This window comes from Crocodylus siamensis, chromosome 2 (assembly GCF_052110815.1).
Source record: "Crocodylus siamensis isolate JL-2025a chromosome 2, ASM5211081v1, whole genome shotgun sequence".
NCBI lineage: Eukaryota > Metazoa > Chordata > Crocodylia > Crocodylidae > Crocodylus > Crocodylus siamensis.
Window position 1 is genome coordinate 110249698 of NC_143396.1, and position 13388 is coordinate 110263085.

Below are 13388 nucleotides of genomic sequence, written 5' to 3' on the forward strand. Positions count from 1 at the left end.
CCACTATACAAAGTCTAGTTAGTTTCTAAAAACCTTTATTTTTTGTGTGTGCATATGCATAGGATCTTTCGATTCATGTTGACATAGCATTTGAAATGTAAATACCAAAAAATATCAGTGGGAAGTTAAGGCTATCTAGTTAAAATTGGAAGTGCAACTTTAAGTTGATCCCTCCTTGAGTAATATGTGTTTTGAGAAGCCTCTAAATATGTGATCACACACGACTCCTCCAATAAGGTGTATCTTACAGTCTTACAGTATATGTACAGACAATAGCTAAGATTATCTCAGGTATAGTATTAGTCTGCCATTAGCATCACCTAACACTTGAATACTTGACTATAAAATATTAATGTCGTATTAGCATATTTTGTTTCCTTAGGACTAATTTTGTATGGAACAAATCCCTTTCTTGATATACTTTTTAGCTGTGTCAATGAGGTTTGCCAGTTTTATGACAAAGTAGTAAATCTTAGAACTCTTCAATACATACATACCTCACTAATTTGAGTTCCTGCTATTGAGAGCACAGGTCCCCCATGATTCTAGGTAAGCAAGATTGGAATAGAAGTGGTATTTTGCATTTTTGTTCTCTCCATAAGCAAAGGAAAGTTTTATCTTAGGTATGTTGTTCCATCCACACCCCTTCTCAGAAAATCAGAAGTACACTGGAGAGGGGGAGGGGAGGCTTCCTGAATACTGACTAGTATAGCAAAACTCCTGTGGGTTCTTAAGCTATAGTAATGGGGCAGTACAAAAGTCTAGACAGACAATGCTCCTTTAAGTGTAAAGCACCCCTCCCCCCTCCCTATTTTTAAGGTTTCCAAATAGCTTTAGGATTGCTATTGGCTGTAGTAATGAGAGTTAACTCCCTTCCTGAGAGCTGACATGATGACATCAACAGGAAGTTGTCAGCCATCTTTGAGTGTGTGCTACTTGTTGCAATAAAGCCCTTTTTGAGAGCAAGAAATCTCCCTGCCTTTTCCTGAGCTATGAGAGATGGCACTCATATGACAGAAAGTAGTAGCCATGAAAATAGCTGAGCTTAAGTGCACTTATCTGATATAGATGCAACCTGAGTTTATCATGTGAGAAGCAGTTGGTAACAGGTAACTGTTACTAGATAGGTGCATAATTTGCTTAACAGTGTATGTAAGTGTACTTCAAGCTGTTCTTAGCCTGAATGCTTAAGAAACTGGTTTGAATTGAAATAGCACCTCACCATGCAGAATGCCATCGTAATTAAACCAGGTCACTTGCAAATATGTCTCCTTAAATACAGGTAAGATTTGTTTAATAAAGATTGCTAAATTACAGCTTGTGTTGTCCATATAGAACTAAATCTCCTTCGAAATGTGGATGCCAATAACCCAGAGAGCAGCACAACAGTTAAAAGCTCAAGCTTGTTAAGTGGATTCAGAGGAGGTTCCAGTTATAACCATGAAACAGAAACCATCTTTGCATTACCAAGGATGCAGTTGGATTTCAAATCCATTCATGTTCAAGAGCCACAGGAACCTTCATTACAAGGTGCTATCCACATCCTTCTTTTACTTTGCTCATTCAAGGCTATTACATTATTCTGATCATGCACAGGGAAAAATTAGGAATTAATTACTAAATTAAGGTTAGAAGTGTTACCTTTGTGTAAAATAGAAAATAGAACCTATGGAATTGGATGCTCTCTTGAGGGAATGGGAAACCCAGGGTAGAGACCAGACATTTTATAAAACCCTATGTTTATACAAATAAAATCTCTATGAACTCTCCAAATAAATGGATTAATATAATTAACTTCTTAAAATCCTTTTTTAGAAAAAGGGCCATTAAAAAAAAAAAACTGAACCTAAGGTAGGTATCTACAATTAATGGCTTGATACTAGGAAGTACAGAGTACTGTTTTTCTCATCAACTGCAAATGGAGCTGGGGAGAATTCAGCTCTTTTGAACATTAGATTGCTGATTTAGATGTTTGCTTTGTGGGGTCCTAATCTCTGCTGAAATTTTGTTTGATCAATATTTTATATTGGTTGTTATTTCAGTTGCCCTTTCTGTTTCTGCCAAATTTGACGTATTTGATTTCAGTCTTCAGTACTGTCCATTAAAATTATACACAGATAAGGTTATTACCTGTACTTGGTGCTCTTCTAAACTGGCAATCATTGGGGATCCCCATGATAGCAGTTCCTGTATTTATGGAAAGAATACATATTCCTTCCTTTATTTATGAAAAGAATATTCCTTTTTTAATGTAGAAAGTAGCATTCTTTTATTACAAGTTTTCCCAAAGTTAAGGTTGTAAATCATGAGCAGTCTTAATTCTGGTATTTTATTAGTTTTTACTGGTACTCTTTTAAATTAGTTTCTATGATTTTACATAATCTGCATTTGATAATATGCTAAGATTATTTTTATCTTTTATGCAGATACTAGTGTAAAACCAAAGGTGGAGTGCAGTGTGGTAACTGAATTCACAGACCATATTTGTGTAACGATGGATGCGGAATTAATCATGTTTCTGCATGATTTGGTTTCTGCTTATCTTAAGGAAAAAGAAAAAGGTAGATAGTTGAAAAAAACTATGTTATAACTTGAATGAACCATTTTTGTGAATGCCATGCTACATATATTTGGAATTATTTTTGTATACTACTAATACTACATTTTGGTTTTATTTAAATTAAAGCTTCATTTTTACTGAGATTTTCAACAATTAATGTTAACCCAACTCCTCTATGATTTGAAACTGATGAATAATCAAACCAGCAGGGTTTTTGAAAGTCTGTCACAAAAAAGTTATTACCAGAACACTTATAATGACTGAAATTTAGTTTATATTTCTTAAGAGGAAAAAACCTGAAGTTGTTCCTGGCTGTTTGGTTTGGAGAAGCCAAGAAATGGAAGTCTGTTCCTGGCTGTGGTACTGATCAGTTGTATGTTCTTGAGAAAACTACTTATCTCTGTTCTTAACTGTTTCCTTGTATTTAAATTAAATATGCCGCACCAGAACTATTTGTAAATCCCCTTTATCTTTTTTATTCCAATAGCTTATCAAAAGTAATATGGAAACATAAAAAAATAACTATTCAGTCTTGTTTCTATGTTCTTTGCATGTCAGCAAAAATGACTGAAGCTACAAAGTTGGTTTTATATTCTTGGTGTCTCAAAAACCTAAAGAATAAACAGACTTAAGATGAGTACTGTAGTTCAGTTTCCTATAGTTAATGCCACCTATCATCTAGAGAACTCTGCTGTAAGTTATGTAGATGTCTGTGCATAAGGTTGTATATGAGGTGTATTATATTGTAGTTTTTGTATTTGACATGACACAATAACTGTGGTTTGTTTGTTTTTCAAACATACTTCATTTTTAGACTTTTAGGACATTTTTAGATGTTACCTGAGATGCAGCTCCAGGTGCCTTAATTAGCAAGATGCATTAATTGAAAGCCCACACACATCACATGTATCAGCATCCCCACACATCTCTCTACTGAAAGGATGGCAGCAGGGTGCTTTGAACTAAAGCTCATTGAACATGTTTTATTTCAAAGCACCCTGCTGCCATTTTTTTCAGCACGGGGACGTGCAGAGACATGTGATACACAAGGCTGCTGGAGTGCATCGATTTCCATGCTCCAGCAGACTTGATTAATAGAGTCTGCTCCAATGCACTAGATTTCTAGCATGTTGGAGCAGGCTTCCTGTAGGAGCCCTTAGATACTTAAGTTTTCAATGTTAGTATTGCAAGAATCTTTGGATTTTGTGTGGAACTGAAGTATTTATGGTATTGACAAGGCAATAAAAGAAGAATTACTAATGTGTGCCCCTACTAAAGAGGTTGAGACTTCAGATAAATTACGTTTTGGCTTGGAATATCATAAATTGGAGGGGGAAGAAAAAAGGGGGTTCTAGGTGATGGGTTTTCTCATTTGTTTTTATGACTATTTTGATACCATATTTGTTCAGAACATTTGAAGTATGTTGAAATCTTTTTAGGTTTCAGAAATATCAAGAAGTTAGTATGTATATTCTCCTCATTAATATGTACTGTTACCTAAAGGGAGTGATTTATACAAGTGTGTTTGAAATGGCCTACTAAGTATACAGTGTATAACCCTTTTCCTTACAGATTTAAATGTGGACAGATAGTGGAGCTGTGTTTCAAATGTACGCATGATCATGCATATGTGTGGCTAGCAGAAAGTTGAAACAGTAATCATTGATGTCAGAATTATGGATGTGTGAAATTTCTTTTCCTCTTTTTTGCACAAGTATTTGTATTGAACATTATTTGAAAGAGAAATATCCACTAAATAATACATTGCAGTAATACATTGCTTCATTAATTTTGCCTCTAAATTCTCCAAAAAGTCAACCTGAGATCAATCCAAAATGAGCAGGAGTTAAAAGCCCATTGTTTGGAAAACGCTTTATCAAATTCAAATCAGTCCAAAGTAAGTACTTATAAGTTTATTATTTTCCCTTCAACTTTGTAGCTATCTTTCCACCTCGCATTTTGTCTGCTCGACCAGGACAGAAAAGCCCAGTGAGTGTGCTTGATGAAAGTTCTAGTGAACGAGAAACAGAAGACGGCATCGCTTATACTACTGTGGATTGGAGAGAATTTATGTGCAATACTTGGCATCTGGAACCCACGCTTCGGTAATCAGAAGGCTTATCTGCAGCCTTCTATTTGTCTATTTATTTGGGCAGGAAAATAGTATTACATAGAAATGATCTTCCTCAAACTGCAGGTGTTCCCAGTTGGATGCTGTTAACCTGCTAATGTGACCTAGGGTTTTAAACCCATTATAAAACATGCTTTTGTTACTAGGGACTGATGTGAAGCCACCTGCTGCAGCATATGAAATGTCATTTGATAACAAAAGATGGGTAATAAATACCATTTTACATGGAGTAGCTTTTAGATAAAAACATTAAATGTTACACTGTTTACACATGAAGAATATTTGAGGTGCAACTCATTAGAGGCCACTTACATGTCATTTACCATTTTTCCCACTATTCCCCCATATAACCTTTTTTTAAACCTAGATATTTTCTCTCTCTCATGTCAGTGTAAGAGGGACTTTTCTCTTGAAATTACAAGTTTTTGGTCAAGAAACTTGTTGTTTTTATGAACTGCCTGGCACGCTTTGGATTTGGGTAACATCAGTCTCCTTATTTTTGTAATGAAAAATATGAAGTTTTTATGGAGCATTGATAGTGGGTTTTTTTAGTATCCACTAGTTAAGAGTTCTTCCTTTTTCTGTTTTATAATGTGTAAAATTCCATCTTATTATATAGGAAGGAACAATGTTCTTCCCCCCACTCCATTTTCATAATGAGAATGCAAGTTAACTATTAAGTATGCCTTATTTATTGTTATACAATGAATATAGTGGTTGTTAAAGTTATCATCCAGTAGATGAGTAGCATGTACAACAGACTGTTAATATGCAACCTGGCTCTGACCAACAGGAGTCACTTCTCAGAAGGTGGGTCAAGGGTGTGATAGCAAAATTCCCAGGTTTTGCTTCTGTTCATGGTATCTGTTGAAACTGGTAACAAGTACTGAAGTAGAAGCATAACTGGGCCATGTATGGCACAACCACCTACCAGCTGTGGCTATTTTTGTGCTTCCTTACTCCAAATTATACTACTGCATTTAAGTGTAAACTTTATACTTTATTCCCCTGTATGAATGTTTCCTTGCAAAGGAATGGGTTGAGCAAGAAACTTTGGTTTACCCAAGCCAAAAAAAAGAAAAAAAACTGAGTAAGAAGTTTTTCAATACCAGTATGTGCCAAACTGAAACTGAGGATCCAGAGGCTACATACGACACTTCTGATCTCTTAAATCATCATATTCCTCCAAAAGCTGTTAATAAATGAGTGGTGACTGAAAGGAATAATATTGGAATTTCAGTGTTGTTTAATGTATGATTATTCAAATATTTGTTTGCTCGACACTTAAGCCTAATTATATATAGTTAAGAGTCTGCTTTTTTTATATTTTAGATTAATCTCTTGGACTGGAAGGAAGATTGACCCAGTAGGTGTTGATTACATTCTTCAGAAGTTGGGCTTTCATCATGCTAGGACTACTATTCCTAAGTGGCTTCAACGTGGGGTAATGGACCCCTTGGACAAAGTTCTCTCTGTTCTTATCAAAAAACTTGGTACTGCACTACAGGACGAAAAGGAAAAGAAAGGAAAGGACAAAGAAGAATACTAAGACCATAATTTAATGTGATCAAACCTGTTTTATTTCCGTTCAATTACACTGAAGTGTTTTACTGTATAATAAAAGAATTTAAGTATGATTTAAAGAGAACTCTAATGGCTTTTTGCTGTTATATTTAAAACTTACATTGTGAGTAACTGTTTACTGTGGTATATGATACCATTCTTTATTTAGAAAAGTATTGCATGATTATGACCAATGTATATTCTGTGAAAGAATAGGTGAATACTGTAAATCTGCTCTTTAGCATTCACACTATTATGTGCAATATGATTCCTGCATTCTTAAAATACTGCAGACTATTAACTGTGAATTTTCATAAATTTTATTGGCCATATCACCTAATATCCCCTTGTTGATAATGTGTTTCTGTTAATGGCTTTTTTGGTCCATGTAGACTTGTATAAATTCTCTTATGTATATAATTTATGGAACTGTGTTTGGCATAGTGCTAAAAATCATTTTCAGTTTGTTTAAAATTGTAATAAAACTAACTGTTGTACAAGTCTTCAGCTTCTTTCAAGGTATGGAAGTAGGCTGTGAATGCTCTGCGTGTACTTGTCCCATACATTAAGCATAGTGCACAAATTTACAGAAAGCCCTTTGAATTTGCAGTAGTCCCTGGTGCCCTCAGAGTTAGTGTGAGGAGTAGTGGCTGTAGAATAAGGCAATAACAGCTTAGAAAACTGACCCAAATAGTATACCCAAAATGTCCCAAGAATCTGTTATAGTAACCTGTCTCATAGTCTGCCAACCTGGGCCAGGTTGTGAAAACCAGAACTTCCAGAAACTCATGTCCAAGCCTGTGTAGACTAAATGAGAGCAAAGTAGGCTAAATGCTTTTGCGCTGCTTTAATGGTATCAGTGTTTGCTCGCTTTGGCAGTATACTGCACAATAAGTCTAGCTGCTGTGGGAAATTTGGTGGCGTAATGCACTTTAAATGACTTGGGGCACAGCACACTAAAACTCCTTTGAGGAGTTTTCTGCCCCTATAGCCGTGGATCAAAGCAGCAGGCTCCGTGCAGCTCCGTGGCTCTGCGGGAAGCCTTGCAGGCAGCCTGGCAGCAGGCTGGAAAAGCAGACGATGAGCCTGATCTTCCTATCAGCCCCCTTTCCCCCAGAACCTGCCTGCCTGAGTTGCTCCAGGAGCCAGTGCTTCCCCCTGTGGCTGTGGTACCTCCTGGGACAGCCTGAGCCAGGTGCCTGTGGGTGGGTGCCACCCCTGGGTGGGAGGGGTGAGGGGGGGCGGTGTCTGCCGCTGCCCTGGAGGAAAGCGGCAGCCTCCCCTGCAACCCAGGGCTCTGCCTGCCAGCAGCTTGCTCTCCCCTCCCTGCTGGAGGCAGGCAAGGTGTGTACACAACAAAGGGTTTAATCTGCCTTAAACTGAAGCAGTGCTTTTTAAAATCCACTGCTTCAGTTTAGGGGCCCATTTTGTCTATACGTGCCCCTTGGAAATTAACTACCCCTCCTGCCCCAGCCTGGGCATTTGCCTTCCTTGGAGAAGGTTTGGCACCATGTAAAGTTCCCCGGGTGGGGGTGGGCAGCTGGGGAAGGGTGGCCTTGGCTTGGCTGTTGCAAATTTATTTTAAAGCCTGCATGTGCCCTCTGTGTTAGGCCCTGGATGGCGAGATGAAGGGCTCTGTTCTCTCTTTGGGCTTTAACACCAGGTTTCTCAATCTGGCAGGAGCTCCTACAAACACCTAGGGAAACACTACAAAACTGCTGTGCTCAACCTTTTGGCCTGTAGGCCAGGACCACGGCGTGGAGCTAGTCTGTGGCAAGTGCCAGGAGCAGGCCTATCTCAGCATGTCAGGATGGGGCCCTCAGTGCCTGTGACTGCATCCCCTGGCCCTGCACACTAACCTGGGGCATGTGTGTAGCTCACAGGAGCCGGGGCTCCTCAGGTCTGAGTATTTGGGGGAAGAGGTTCCCCACCACTGAGTTTCCTAACTTGGGGCAAGGCCCGTGGGCCGTATGTCAGGGGGCCATGGCCAGAGACATAGCCTATGAGGGGGGAATGGGACCCTAAGGGTCTGAACTAGGTGGCTTTCATTCAGTCCGTGTTGAGTAGGTGCTGGGGCTTGCTCCCTTCAGCCCTGCCTCCGGCTTTTGCAGGTGAGGAAGCCGGGTGAAAGTCTGAACCGGGTGGTTCCGGCCCCCTCGCCACAGGACCCCGCGCCAGTCCCGGCGGGCGGTATGCCGCTCCTCCCCCGCCACCAAGGCTGCAGCACCCCACGCGCCTCGAGCTTGCGAGCGCCGCCAGCACGTGACGCCTTCCCGCCCCGCGGAGCCCTGGCGGCGGTTGGCTAGAAAAGGGGAGTCACGTGGCTCGGGGGTGGGGCTTCCCTAGAGACTCTATAGCCTCAAGCCTACAGGCAGGTGGGAGTGAGGCTTTCGTGGTTGGTGGTGACGTCAGGTGGCGCGTGGCGCGATGGGCAGTAGGAGCAATGGCGATGCATGGCTGCGCGGATCGTGTGTGCCCAGCTTCGCCCAGATGCTGAAGAGGAACCTACCTGGGCCGCCATCCTCACGTTCTCCCGCTCTGGGGCTGGGGACGGGCCCGGGCCCGGGCCCGCTGTGGGCGCCGGCGGAGCCCGAGGCCAGCCTGGCCTCCCGCGTGACGCCGCTCACAGGTGGCGGTAGCGGCCGCGCCCTTGGGCTCGCGGCTACGGGGTCGGGAAGGGTCTGAGCGAGCTATTGCACTGAATCGCGCTGTTCCTCAGTCGGGCCAAGGGCGCGAGTTGCGGATCATGGCTCTGGTGTTGCCTGGGGGGCTTGAATCAGGTGCCCTGTTGATGAGGAGGGCTTCCAACCCTGGTTCTCTGGGGAGTCCAGGCAGCCTGCCTCAAAAACTGCTGTGGAAGGAAGAAGGGCAAGGTTTGCTTCCGTGTGCACATTCACCCTATTCATGGGTTTCGGCTCTCTGCCTCTTGGTGCCTCCTCTCACCTTGAAGGCACCTCACAGGGGGGACCGTGAGCCAATATTGCTAGTCCCTGCAGAATCCAGTGTGTGAAACAGTCCCTGTGCTGCAGCCCTGGCTGAAATTGCCTGTGGCTGAGGGGAGGTGGAAGCTACCTAGCTCTCTTGTGAGCTGGGTGCCAGGTGTTGCTTTGTTTTCATCCCTGGCAGAACAGGTTTTAACTATTGAAGTCCTAAAAAGTGCCAGTCCCATTTTCCTGTAGTGTAGAAACGTGAAGTTTCTTTGGGGCCTGTATATGGATATCCAGAGAGGGTTTTTTTGTCTTTGGGGACAAACCCAGATAGCTTTTAAAAAAAAGCAGAAGCTATTCAGTCTTGCTGTACCTCTTTAAAGCCTTTCTAATGAATAAGTAATTACAGTTGCCTAATATGCCATAGAAAATGAGGGTTGGAAGGGACCGCAGGAGGCCACGCAGTCCAGCATTTCTCAACCTGTGGGTTGTGACCTAAAAGGGGGTTGCAAGAATATATAAAAGGTCATGAACAAACTTTAAAAATTGATTCTCCTTTTCAAGGAGAAAAACATGGGAAGCTGTGGCTTTTCCCTTGCAGGGTGGTAGAATTGCAGCCTGCAAAGGGCTGCTTGGGGACCCCTGTGCAGGGCCAGGGTGCTGTTTTCTACATAAAACTATTTACCGGGTCAAGGCTGGCAATGGCTGTTTACAAATGGGTCCTGATCCAAAAAAGGTTCAGAACCAGTGACTTACTCCAGCCCCCTGCCTGCTCAAAGCAGGGCCGTCACCAACTGTATCGCCCCAGCCGAAGCTTTTTTTTTTACCTGGGCCTTCAGGTAGGTGTTGAGGCGAAGTGTCATTATTTCTTATGTCACATGTTTTTTTAGGTCAAATTCAGGAAAACATGTACTTCAGAGGAGCCCAGCCAGCTCCAAACACATCACTCCCTCCAAAGAAAATACCAAAGGAATTTATTGTAAAATATAAACGTGGAGAGATAAATCCAGTGTCTGCCTTGCATCAGTTTGCACAAATGCAGCGTGTACAGCTTGATCTGAAGGAAACTGTAGTAACAGGTAATTTTTATTATTTTTTTTATAAGAAGATGGCTTTGTTTGCGACTGCAAGTGCTATATGTTCATGTGGTTGACATAAGCGGCATTGCAGAAATTAATGTGTAAATAGTAGTGACTGCAATACCTTTTCCTTGCCGTTAATAGATATTTTACTGTGCCTTCACAAATTGTTTATGTATTTCATGAGCATTTAACTTCCTTGTTAATTTAATTGGAGTGAAACTAATTGGATAAAATAAAGCATAAGTTGTTTTTTTGAATGTTGTCAGATATTCTTTTTTTTTTTTTTTTTTTTTTTTTAAAGAAAGTGGTGTCCTTCATTGGCACTCAACCATATTATGTTTAGAGTTGTGATGTGTGTCAAAATTTGAGTCTATTAATGTTCTGCATCCTCAGACAAGTACACTTTCACTTTTGGGTGGGTATGTCTAGATATGTCTGTAATATACATCTTGTGCAGCTCTGTCCTTCGGAGCAACACTGAATGATAACTGGGCACAGTTGCCTACTCTTGTAAATGCATGTTCTAGTTGCAGTTGGTATTCTGCCATGTTTCTATTACGCTGCTGTGTTCTGTTGAACTGCTGGTACAGGATATGCAAGTCAGTCCATGTTACCCAGGCTTATTGCATTACTGTACATGTATTTCAGTTCTTACTGTCTACACCCCAGTCCCTAGCTGAAGTAGGCAGATTGCAAGACTACTTTTCCAATATTGCAAGAGATTGATCCCAGGGCTTATTATCCAGATTTTCTTTATTAGATGCAACGCTTGCACAGCAATTGGGAAAAGTGAACTCTTGAGAGACTATAAGTTTTTAAATCTTGTTAAGAGAATTGGGGAGAGCTGCATTGGAATGTGGTTTTTGCTGAGCTGTATGTTGGGAATAAAAAGCTCTGCAAGAAACACAATAACACAGTGAAATACAAAATTTTATTTCCCTTTTCACTTCAGGATTTACTTACTTCCAATACACCTTAACAAGTTCTATGGCTGAGATTACACATTTGAGTTAGAAAGTGCTAATTCTAAGAAACCTTTTTGTTTTAGTATTGGTGATCAGAAATATGTTCTGGGTTAATGCCTTCTGATGTGTGCTGTGCTGCTTGTATCAGTCCTGCCACCCCTGCCCCCAGTCATTCTGCTGACACCCCCCCCCCCATCCATTGGCCCCTCCACCCCCTGATCGCTGCCCTGCCATCCCAATCAGCCCAAAAACAATAGAGGCAGCAGTGGAGAGGAAGGGTTTCCCCTCCCTGCCTGTTCCTGGGGTCCCTGAAGCCTGTGTTGCCCCTGAGCACCTGGATTCATCCCGAACTGGGCCCTGCAGTTGATGTGATTTGTAATGTGTGATTTCACCCCAAGATTTAATATGAATGTTATCCAGTAACATGGAGAAACTTTTTATGAAGTTATTGAAGTTTAACTTATTCGCCAAAAGGTATTTTATATGTTGACATCAGTATTATAACGAGTATGAGCAAAACCAAAATGTGCAAGAATTAGAAAATCAGTGCACTGATGTTAGCTACTGCTGTTGAGGCTCTGTGCCCCCAGTACCCATGTACCTTTCTACGTGGTATCCCAGTTCTGGTAGGAGCACTCCTTGAGAATGAAGGTGGAGGAGGTAGAAGAATGCTTACTGACATCAACTCTGTTTCCTTTACTTTGCCTTAGAGACCAGGGCCTGTTGAGATGCACTGAAAGTCCACTCTGTTTCCTTTCTCCCCTCCCACTCCAGCCCCACTTACCCACACTGCAGCAGTGGGTTACAGAGCTTTAGGTCACTGCAGCCCCTTGTGGACATCTCTCAGCTGGAGAGATGTCATTGCTGGAGAACCAGGGGGCCTGGAAAAGAACTGTATTGCTGTCCATTGGTGAAATGCTCCATTTTGAAAGGCGTACAAAGTGTACTTGCAATTTGAAATGTTACATCTGTCTCCACACAGAGCTGTCCAGTTACACTTGTTCTGTAATATTTGCGTTCAACAGTGCATCTTTATGTAACTACATTAGCTACATTTTTGTTGGAGTATTTTTCAGTGAAGTGGGTGGTTTGTCCCTAGGAAGGGACTTTAGAATCATGGAAAAATAGGGTCGGAATCAGCTCTGTATCTCAAGGCAGGATCATACTTACCAAAACCATCCTATGCAAATATCTATCTAGCCTATTCCAAACAGAACTACACAAACAGCCCTCTTATGCAACCACCACGCATAAAGTCCAGAAACCAAGAACACCCTACCATGCCAGATGTAAAGTAGGGGCACATGGGCATTGTCAGTATCCTGTCACTACAGGTACTGGAGGTAGCTTGTAAAAATACATTTGACAGATTTAAGGAAGAGGACAATAAAGGCTTTGCTCCTTGCTTCAAAGCCAAAACTCCCTACAGTTTCTGCTAATCGGACCCTAGGGCAGAGGCGGTCAATCTGGCCTGTGGGCCGGATTGGGCCTGTGGCATGCTCTATTTCCCAATAGTCCCTGGAGTGACAGCTCCTTTTGGCTGCTGCTGCTGGACCCAACCCGCCCATCCTCCATGGGCAGAGCATGTAGCTAGGATGGGCTTGTGGCTGGGAGCGGGAGATGGTCAGGCTTGGGGAGCCCCAGGATCTTGCAGTGGTGACAGACCTGGGGAAAGCCATCATCCATGGCCCACGTGACCCTAGGAGTGTGGGTTCCTCAGGTAGGGATGTGCAGGGAGCAGATAGCAGCTTTGTCCCAGCTCTGGCCCTACTACCACCGCAAGATTCCAGCCCCAGCTCCAGAGCAGCTCCCTGTCCTGCCTGTACTGCTCCCTGCTGGTCTCAATAGAAACCCTAGCAGCATAGGGTCATGACAGCTTGGGGCCAGGGCTGGATGGGGTAAAATTCCTTTCTTATCCCAATTATGGCCATTGATATGACTCTTAGTGCAAGAGCAAGGCTGTCTAGCTAGGAATGCCTGGGCTTAAGTCCCAGCAGGAACACCACCGCATTCCAGTCAAAATCCCTAGCCTTGGAATGTTTCCCTGCATTATCGACTTAGTCATTAGGGGCATGTCCCCGCAAGCAGGAATGTGTGTTTTCCTGGGGATGAGGAGCAGTGGCACAATGTGTGCTGCTGCTTTTCCTCAGGGAATCCCTG

At 42.3% G+C, this 13388-nt stretch overlaps 2 protein-coding genes across 9 annotated transcripts in view; both read left to right on the forward strand.

The window, feature by feature from the left end:
- Positions 1-6754, forward strand: part of BLTP1 (bridge-like lipid transfer protein family member 1) — a 245235-nt gene extending 238481 nt beyond the window's left edge. For all 7 annotated transcript variants that reach the window (XM_090036587.1, XM_090036588.1, XM_090036592.1 and 4 more), the window contains 4 exons: positions 1336-1530; positions 2427-2561; positions 4500-4665; positions 6024-6754. In XM_090036587.1, coding sequence (XP_089892713.1) covers positions 1336-1530; positions 2427-2561; positions 4500-4665; positions 6024-6240 — 713 coding nt within the window. In that variant the 3' untranslated portion in view covers positions 6241-6754. The remainder of the gene's footprint in view (positions 1-1335; positions 1531-2426; positions 2562-4499; positions 4666-6023) is intronic.
- Positions 6755-8681: 1927 nt separating this feature from the next.
- The window catches only part of ADAD1 (adenosine deaminase domain containing 1), a 29406-nt gene continuing 24699 nt past the window's right edge, over positions 8682-13388 (forward strand). Inside the window, exons 1-2 of one of the 2 annotated variants that reach the window (XM_090034728.1) lie at positions 8682-8883; positions 10072-10260. In XM_090034728.1, the coding sequence (XP_089890854.1) occupies positions 8682-8883; positions 10072-10260 (391 nt within the window). The remainder of the gene's footprint in view (positions 8884-10071; positions 10261-13388) is intronic. The other variant, XM_090034729.1, reaches the window with a different exon arrangement.